General features: G+C 32.2%; 1 protein-coding gene across 1 annotated transcript; it reads left to right on the forward strand.

Moving 5' to 3' along the window:
- Nucleotides 1-1,483: 1,483 nt before the first annotated feature.
- Nucleotides 1,484-3,141, forward strand: LOC115954674 (transcription factor MYB14-like). The gene is made up of 3 exons (XM_031072594.1): nucleotides 1,484-1,708; nucleotides 2,189-2,318; nucleotides 2,481-3,141. The coding sequence occupies exons 1-3, from the start codon at nucleotides 1,576-1,578 to the stop codon at nucleotides 2,986-2,988; spliced, it is 771 nt and encodes a 256-aa protein (XP_030928454.1). The 5' UTR covers nucleotides 1,484-1,575; the 3' UTR covers nucleotides 2,989-3,141.
- Nucleotides 3,142-10,207: the final 7,066 nt, after the last annotated feature.

Consider the following 10,207-nt stretch of genomic DNA (forward strand, 5'->3'; position numbering starts at 1 on the left):
CGCAACATTATCACATAAAATTATGGTTGAATATGAGAAAGTTTTGAACAATGGGAAACATTGTAACTAATCTTCCTCAAATTTAAAGTTTGAAGGGAATATTAAAAAGCACTTTATAATTCAAGATGAGAAAGTGCAAGTTAAGAAAAATTAATGTGGAAATGCAAAAATAAGGAAAGGGAAAAACATATATAACATCAAGCATTTTTACCCAGTACTTCTTGATCATATAGAACAGCTAGCATGGCTGAAATTGAATGATTGATATATCTCCCAATGTTTCAACTTGCGAGTTTCATGAAATGATAAGGTCTTTAATCATTAATATAAAAGGAATAATAGATATTGAACGGCGGTAAGAATAAGGCATCCAACTGATATAAACAATAAGCTGATTTGGATATAAATCAACCATCCTATTAATTTGCCTTGGCCCTTTTCTTGTGTGACTGTAATTTCATGGATATCAGTTGCCACATATTTTGTTCCTGCTTGCTTTTTTGAGCATAATTCTTGACTTCACATTCTGACGTATAACCAAATGTTGACTCTTGGAACCAAATTTATGGTTTGTGTTGCTGTCCTTTTTCTGTTCACTATCTTGCCAAATTTGGGGTTCGTGAATTTGCAATTATTAGAAGATAAAAGATGATGGACAAAGTTTGGGTTATAAACTTGAATGTAGCCAATAACTAAAATTACCACTAAAAAAGATCAACATGAATACATATTTTGAAAATCTAACGCTTCAATTACATATTCTTTATGTCCTTAACATGCATGTCAAAATTTGTGCTAATTGGATATTATTTATTAAATTCAATCAACAAAATTATCTTTTATACATAATTTTAGATTATAAAAACTTGAAATTTATAAACATTTTATTGATAACATAACTATTAATCTTTGATTTTTTAGAAATTTTACAAGTGTAAAATGAAGTCGTAGCCATTGACCATAACCAAGTTTGTAAGTAAATTTCATGAAAAAAAGCAATATGTCTAAAGTTATATTCATTTGATAAAAACCTTATAGTTTAACTAAGCTTTTGATATTTTTTTCAATATTTAAGATGGAAATCCCACTCCCCTTATTTTGTTATAAGTAACTATTTAATTATTAAAAAAAAAAAGTCATATTCATTCAACTCCAATGTAATTATTATTGCCAAAAGAAACTTAAGGAAAACTTGTTGATCCACAGGGATAAATTCACTGACATCCATGTGGATATTGAGAAACATAAAGAGGCGTGGTGGATCACATGGTAATGTGCTTTCGGAAGCTGGCATCTGGTTTCCTCGAAATTAGTTATGCCCCAGAAACTTGGTTCCTTTTCTACTACATATAGACGAGTAGACGACCCAATCACCCAACATAGGAAAATGAACTTTGTAGTTATCTTCAAAGTGGGGCCCTTGTCCAATGTATAATATCAAGCATGATTCACGAGTTGGGTCCCAAACGCATGGTATAAATTAGTGGAACCACGAATTTCAAATACAGTGGGGAAGAGAGGAAAGAAACACACACAGAGAGAAAGAGAGAGAGAAAGAGAAAGAAAATTGCAGAGATGGTGAGGACTCCTTGCTGTGATAAAAGTGGAATGAAGAAAGGTACATGGACACCAGAGGAAGACAGAAAGCTAATAGCTTATGTTACTAAGTATGGCTGCTGGAATTGGCGTCAGCTTCCCAAGTTTGCTGGTAAAACACGAAGCATCATTTTTGTTCATGAAAATTGATGGAATTAAACAATCTCAACTTTGGTTTTCCTTAATTAATAGCTTATGGTTTTATTTCTTGACTTGTTTTATCATATATAAATGATCTCAGATCTCTTTATAGCTTCATAACTTCTTCGTCCGCCTTTTAAAGCTTCTCATTAGTCAAGAAAGGTTTCTTCTTGTTGCTTATAATTGTCATTTGTCTTCTTCTGTCTGAATTCTTCTTCAAATTCTATTGACAATCAAAATTCAATGGCCTCCTTTTGTTCTTCACTCCAGTATTCATCTCTTACAATTTCGCTCATTTCCTCTTTGCACTTCTAGTCCACAATGTGTTGTCTTTGGTACCAAACAAAAAACTATAGCCAGAAATAATGTGTCCAATATTAATGAACTCGGCTTGGTGGTTAATATTAACTCCATTTTGAAATAGTACCTAATGAAATTCAAAAATTTTCAGGTCTATCAAGGTGTGGGAAGAGTTGCAGACTTCGATGGATGAATTATTTAAGGCCAAATATCAAAAGAGGGAACTATAGCAAAGAAGAAGAGGAAACTATCATCAAATTACATGAATCACTGGGGAATAGGTACGCTCTAACATTCAATTTGTAAACAAATTTACCAAAACATCAGGCATGATAAAGATGACATTATAATCACTAGTAATTAGTCAGTACATCGACTTGGTACTCCCTCAAATTTTAAAATTATGTGGACTGTTTCACACTTTTCTTCACTGTCACTTGCAGATGGTCTACAATTGCTTCTCAGCTGCCAGGAAGAACAGATAATGAGATAAAAAACCACTGGCACACCAACCTCAAAAAACGCTTGAAACAGAACTCAATCGCACAAGAAGAAAACTCAAGCTCAAACAATGTTTTCCCACGAGAGAAAAGCCAAAAGAGACTAAAAGGGGCAAATAATTCCCATCTGCATCAAGAAACTGTCGAAATTATTGATAGCTCTATGTTATCCCCACAACAATCCTCAAGTGAATTCTCGTCCATCACCACAGATACTGCAGTTGCAATTAGTACAAACATGGTCGTGGATGATAATGTTACTTCCTTAGAAGCATATACAGAAACGAATGATAATTTCTGGACACAGCCATTTTTGGCAGATAATTCCTACATCCCGAGTGACTTCCAGGCACCATTACTGGACACTGAAGTTTTATCTCCATTGTTTGATGAGTTCTTGTGCCCATATGGATTGTACGAGGAACATGAGGGCTTTGATTTATGTTTTTAAAACATATGTATGCATGGAGAACTTTGTAATAGTTGTCGATCTATTATACAATTTCTGTTTACTTGCCTTTTTTACGATGGCAACTTACTACTAGTACGAAGTGATGTATGGGGCTGTAAAATAGGCATAATTCCATGATGTTGTTGGTTTTTACACCCCTGTTTAACCGTTATTAACTAGATTTAAGGCTAAGTTATTAATTAGATCAATTATGATTTGCCTTTGGATATCAATTAAGTTTAGCACAACCTAATCAAAACAGTACACAAAGATATAGTGACCAAGGAAAAACCAATTAAATAGAAATTCTACAGTAAAAACCCTTAAGATATTTAACTTATCAATCCCTAGGTAAACAAATCCACTATCTCAAGTGTTTGGTAAAACTTACTAGTTTTACCAAACACACCTCCGTGAACTTCCTCAGTTATGGAGACGTTACAACGTGAACCTTCACTCCACAGCTTCAATATTCAAATTTGGTACTTGCGATGACTGGTATATATTGCAATAACTTCAATACCATCAGTTCAGATTGTTTATTGAACGATCATTGGTAGAGGCTTTTGAGAACAGGATGCACAAAATCTTTAAATCTATTTAAGAGCAGCTCCAAAAGTCATTTGGACATGTATCAAAGTTTACTTAAATACCTTACTTGTGATATCACTCAATGGGATGAATGAGCTGCAATAACGAACCAATAATCTCGAGTTTCAATCTGTCGAGCAACATACCAATTTGTCGAGATCTAGGCTTCTTGATCAATTGAGTACGTGTCAAGAGGTGTCTAGAAGCTCAGTTTTGCACAGTAACCTTCAGTACCTACGCAACAACCTTTGACTATACGCATAGACACTAAATGACTATAACAAGTCATTTTTTATCATGGTTTTCCAACCTAAACCTAAAACCTAAAAAAAGTAATTGATGATCAATATATTGATGATTTTGCTTGTCATCTTTAGGTGTGCGCAACCAACCTACCAACCCGATCCAACCCAACCTGCTAAGTTTGGTCTGTTTTTAGGACTTGGTGGGTTGGGTTGAGTTACAAAATTTTTTTTTTTACAACAGGTCGGGTTGGATTCGGGTCATAAAATTTCAAACCCGTCAAATCCGACCCGACCCACCCATATATTTAATATATATTTAAAATATATTATATAATTAATAATTTTTTTAAAAAAAATAACCAGCTCTTACTTCCATCCTATATAAAAGCCAATGTTAATGTATATTAATTCATATATTAATGTATTTTTTTTTTATCAATTTAGGTGGTAAGTGTGATATATTTTTTCTATTCAATTTAATACTAATAATAATAAAAAATAAAAAATAAAAATTGTCCAACCCAACCCGACCCATGTGGGTTGGGTTGGGTTGGACTTACGTGACGGGTTGGGTTGGGTTGAAATTTTTTTAACCCACCATAATGGGTTTGGTCAAAAAATCCTCTTAACTCGATCCAAACCGACTCACACACACCCATAGTTATGTTTACTTGATCTATCAAACATCTTATCCCAAAAAAAAAAAAAAAAAAATTACCAAACATAATTTAACCAAGAAAGGAGGATAGAATTAGAAAGCCTAAATTATGTAACGTTTATTGTCCTAACAACCACTTGTGTGTTTGGCTTTTGTTTATTCTGGTAACTTATTTACATAGTGTTCATCAAAATATATGATTTTGATAATTTTTATGTTAAATGTGTTACAAAAAAATAATAATAATAATAAATAAAAACAAACTTGAAGTTAGATTATTTGCAAAAAAAAGTTACAACAAAAAAGAAAATTTTCTTTTAAAGCAAATCCTAAATGCACATTACTGATAGCACAATTCAAAAGAGTAAAATGTAATCACTCAAGTTCTTTCCCCTTACCAAGGAGCTCTAGCTTAATTGGCAAATCCTCTTGTTGTAATTGTTAAGTGAAAGGAGGGGTGTCAATGTTCGACTCAACCTGCGAACATGACACGAACCCAACACAAGTTTTTTCGGGTTAGGGTTGGGTCTTAATGGGTTTGGGTCATAAACGAGTTGACTCAAAAGCGACATGATAAGAAACGTGTCATAAGCGGGTCAACCTGCGTAACCCATGTAACTCGTAATAGACACGTTTGACACACTAATTTATTTGTGTCAACCCGAAATGACCAACTTAACACAACCCGTTTAACTCGTATAAAAAATAAATATTTATTTTATTTTAGATTTGTCAAATACCTTTTATATCCAATATATATTTTAAATTTAGAAAGAAAATTGAGTAATTATAAAAATTTACAAGGGATATAACTGGAAATTGAAACTTTCAAACCCTAGAACTACTAATACTTTTTTTTTTTTTGGCATAAAACTTGCACAAATAAAATTGGATGAGCTTGTGGAAGATGTTATGAATTTGGACATCAACAAAGAATCTATGTATTATAATCGTGGTCATAGTCAGGATTAGTCTACTATTTGCTCAAATTCTTTCAAAATTGATACTTAGCATTTGACGAGTTTCAAGGATATTATATTTTTGTTAAACTATGTTATTTTATTTTTGTTAAACTTTGTTGTTTTGAATTTGGATTGAAGTGTATGCACTTCTTTTGGAGTGTAAACAACTTATTTCTAGATGAATGTTATATTTCTGTTGAACTATATTTTTTTGAATGTGGGTTGAAGACTTGAAGTGTATACATTGCTTTTTAGGATGTAAAAAAAATTATTCCTAGATAGATGTTATATTTAATATTATGCAGGTTGAAATGGGTTATGTTACATTCGTGTCAACCCAATATGACTCGTTTATTAAGTGTGTCAAATGAGTTGGGTCAGGACAACCCACCTTATTAACAAGTCAGGTTAGGGTTGAAGGATCATGACACGATTATTAAATGGGTCGGATTAGGGTTGAGTCATTTAGTCGAATACACTTACCTCGACACGACACGAACCCGACACGCTAACCCAAATTGACACCCTAGGTGATATCATGGATTCAAGTTATATATAAAGTACTTTTCCCTGCATTTCGGGAATTAGGTGGTAAAGCTAAACCACAATAATTTCTAGACACATTTTGTTTTGTTTTGTTTTTTTTTTTTTTTTTTTTTTTCCCTGCATTTCGGGAATTAGGTGGTAAAGCTAAACCACAATAATTTCTAGACACATTTTGTTTTTTTTTGTTTTTTTTTTTTTTTTTTTTGGTTACCAAGAAATAAATACACATTAAGGGTCTGTTTGGGATTTGTTTATTTTGCTAAAACAGAAAACTTTTTGTTGAAACTACTGTAGATAAATGTAAAAGTTAGTTGAAATAGTACAATGAGACCCATGAATAGTGCTAAAAGTAAGCTGAGTAATAAAATAAGTTGGCAAAATTAATTATGCCAAACAGACACTAAGTGCAAAATCTCCACCACATGTAGTGTGTTATCAAATACAACAAAATGATAGGATTGTATAAAGCGTCAGCATGTTGGTTGGCTTCGTGGAAGATATGCTCAACCCCAAGTAGCTCCATACCATTAATGGAAATCCTTAAAATATGCTCCAACAATCGATAAGTAGAGGCTCCATAAGAGCATTCATAATAGATGTTGTAAAACCTCTAAAATGAACTCTTATAAATAAAAGTTCACTGTAGCAACTCTTTTTTTTTTTTAAATAATTTTTATTATCTCTCTCTTCCCTTCCTCTCACTCTTCTTTTATTTTTTAATATGTTGGATTTTTTATATTATTTAACATGCTGTATGTAAAAATAAAAAATTTGATGTATGATATATCGTAGAATAAGTTATTAAAATAGACAAAATTGCTTTTTAAAATGTTAAAAGCTAAATTACTTTTATCAAATTTTGTCTGAATGCACAAGTTCGGTCACGAATTATCTCAAAAATATGGAAAACAGTCACATAGTCCTATTCCATACATACAACATACACACACACACATATATATATATATATGGAATAGATGGGAGTCCTGTTCGTTGAGCCAATAAGAGATAGTCTTTTTAAAACTAAAGTTTAGCTAAGAAGCTTGTATTATGCCTATAGATGTGGTGTCTCCTATAATAGTGACAATCATGGCTTAGGCTTTAACAACAAGCTTGACGTACGCTGGTGACACGTTGTGATTGAAATATAATAAAGTAATATGCCTAAAATCACTATGCAAGGCAAAAAGGCACTAGTAAAAATCATAGGTCTCGGAGTCGGAATCACATGAAATTTGACAGGCTAAAGCAAAATGGCCTCCTAAGCAATAGTCGTCACTTTGCCACAAGGTAACCCTGAAAATGAAAAATTCCTCCATTTAGGCTCTAAAGATTGCGATTTTAGTGTTTATAATAATTTTTATTTCCTTAATAACTTTTTACTCAAAAGTCAGAATAAGGTCCCCGCTTGTTTTGAGATAACTCTTAAGATTAGTAGGTTATGATTTTGCATTTAACTCAATTTTGCCATTTTTAGTAAATTTTGGTATTTTGTCACCTAATCGCGTAATTAATGCAAATTAGGGATTTAGACGTTTCCTAATCATCCTAGAGTTTTACTTTCCCAATACTTATATGTTTTGTAGCCGACAAAGGAAAATCATATTATTATCAATAAAATATAGACTTTTTCAAATTCTCTCTCTGGTGGATTCCAATTTATTACATTGTGGATTCAAGGAACCCCTTGTGGATTTGAGATTTACAACCCAGAAACTAACAATTTTAGTTTCTATCCATCAAAGAGAGATTATCGTGTGTGCTTTTTGTAGGCTTCCCACATCAATTAGTATCAGATCCCTGACTTATCCTGAGTAGTGGCTAACGTATGAGATGATAGCAATTATGGTGACAAAAAACTTAGCAAGTATTACGTGACATATAGCTAACACTCACAAATATTTTTGCTAGGATGCCGTCGTTGGAGTATGGAAACAATAGGGATAACTGTTGTGAAGACATAATTCACGAGCAACCTATTGGTAAGAAAATTTCACATAGGCCTTATAGAAAAATTGCAAGTTTTAATGGTTATTTCTAAAAGAAGATTTTCTTGATTGGTAATTTGATCTAGAGGATTCATTTTACTTTGGGAATATTTATTATGAGAGAAAAGTTAAACTTGCTTTGTATAAACTTAGTGGGTATGCCTCACGTTGGTGGATACGCCTCACGTTAGTGGGTACAAATACAAACTGATAGAATTCGACAAGGTAAAGATAAAATTCATTCATGGCTAAGGATGAAAAAGATGCTTGCTATCAACTTTTATCTTTTGGATTGTGATGAAATTTTGCTATATACAAAACAAGATTATTATTGGCCAAGAAGTTCATACTTGAATTATTTTGAAGAGCCAAATATTCCACCATTAAATGAAGAATTGCATGTTGAAGAAAATATTTTTCTTAAAAATTATGTAGAAATCAAAGAACAAAATATAGAGATTTCTAAAGAAATTATTGAAGGTCTTGTTATGGAAGAAGATCCTAAAATCAAGATTATTTTGGAGGAGAATAATGAAAATCCTATAATAGACAAAGATCTTGAAGTCAAGATGATAGAGACCGTTGAGGAAGAAATTGAAGAGGAAGGTTTCAAGGATCTCAATGAAATCAAATCATATGATTGTCAATCTCAAGATCCTTTTATTTTGGTGGTAAGCGATATGCCGAAGTTTATTGATTTTATTGGGGTTGATAAATTTGATTCAATTGTCAATTCTTATTTGGTAAATCTCTACAATAACATGAAGACTTAGGAAAAAGAAATTCAAGTTGATTTGTTTATTCCATTGATGAGTTGCAAGTAAGGAAAGAAGATCAAGGGGCTCAAGCATTCAAAGTATTTGTTTATTTGGAGCGGAAGATTTCAGACTTCAAAGATGAACTCAAAGATGAGTTTGTTTCAAGTGGAGGGGTCAGATGTAGGACATATTCTACAATTTAATTTTTGCAATTATTTAGTTTTCATATATTTATGTTAAAAAAAAAAAAAAAAAACGTTATTTTAGGTTTAGGTGATTTATTTCCTTGTTTTTAGGTGCTTTTAATGTTTTTTATGTCAAATTTGGTTCATGTTATAGTTAGATATTAATTAGGAGTTATTTTAGAATATATTTTCTCGTCGGTAAACATTTTTTCAACATTATTGATATTAATAAAAATTCAAACTTTGTCTAGTGAATTCCAACACCCTTTCTCTCGTGGATTCAAGGTTATTTTCAGAAACAAACATGTTTTGTTTCTTATTTTCTAAAAATAAACATGTTTTATTTTTTGACGCTTCCGCATCTCTTAGTACCAATTACTAGTAGAGTTGAAAAGTACGTGTAATGAATGGACTATAGCTTGGAAAACTTCGTGGTAGATATAATCACACGATGTTAGGATTGATTAAAATATCACAAGATAAGCCCCTTCATGTACATGATAATTAAAATTTTTCCAGAGACCCATAAATACAGCGTGCTAAAACTCCCCATCATACGGTGTACTAGTACAGCAGCAGCTCTATTATACAGTATATACAGTACTCCCCGTTATAGTGTAATAAAACTCCCCCATTGCTGGAGGCATTAAGTTCTGGTACGCAGTAAACTAGAACTTATCCGCTATAATCCATTTGCGAATGTGTGTTTGTGCATGAGTCCACGTATGAGTTGCGTGCTAGTCTACCATCAACCACTGTAGGATACATTAGACGCCATTAACACCAAATAAAAATAAATAAAGGAAAATGTTGTTCCTATTGGAATTCGTTATCTTTCGATGATAGCATGCATAGTCCACAAACATCAAGTTATCAACTACTGAATCCAACAATGCAACCTAATGTGATAAAGACAGTTAAATTAATGGCCATATTTTCATAGCCTGGTGTGTCAAAGAGCATAGTTTCTATTCACTTATACATGCTAGTTTAAAGAGAGTTCAAGTGATAATACAGACTATATACAGTAATTCAAACCTTAATTCTTCTAAAGAATTACAACAATGGGAGAGGAATATTCGAACCTTAATTCATCTAATGAATGAGAGCAGACAATGTTCTAAGCCACAAGTCTCTTAGCATGAAAATAACATATATCACTAAGAAGATATAAAAGATAACATGAAAATATGAGATGGAACACAGCACAAGATACAAAAACTAAGGGATATTATTAAATTCAACAACTTTTTTACATTAGACATAAAAGAGATTGATGAACATCT

The sequence above is a fragment of the Quercus lobata genome, chromosome 8, assembly GCF_001633185.2.
Source record: "Quercus lobata isolate SW786 chromosome 8, ValleyOak3.0 Primary Assembly, whole genome shotgun sequence".
NCBI lineage: Eukaryota > Viridiplantae > Streptophyta > Magnoliopsida > Fagales > Fagaceae > Quercus > Quercus lobata.

What these genes read in the sequence shown, in the direction of transcription:
- LOC115954674 (XM_031072594.1), top strand. Translation starts at nt 1,576, where the DNA reads ATGGTGAGGACTCCTTGCTGTGATAAAAGTGGAATGAAGAAAGGTACA. An exon ending in TCAGCTTCCCAAGTTTGCTG is followed by an intron (nt 1,709 to 2,188) that starts GTAAAACACGAA and finishes AAAAATTTTCAG; the next exon opens with GTCTATCAAGGTGTGGGAAG. An exon ending in CATGAATCACTGGGGAATAG is followed by an intron (nt 2,319 to 2,480) that starts GTACGCTCTAAC and finishes TGTCACTTGCAG; the next exon opens with ATGGTCTACAATTGCTTCTC.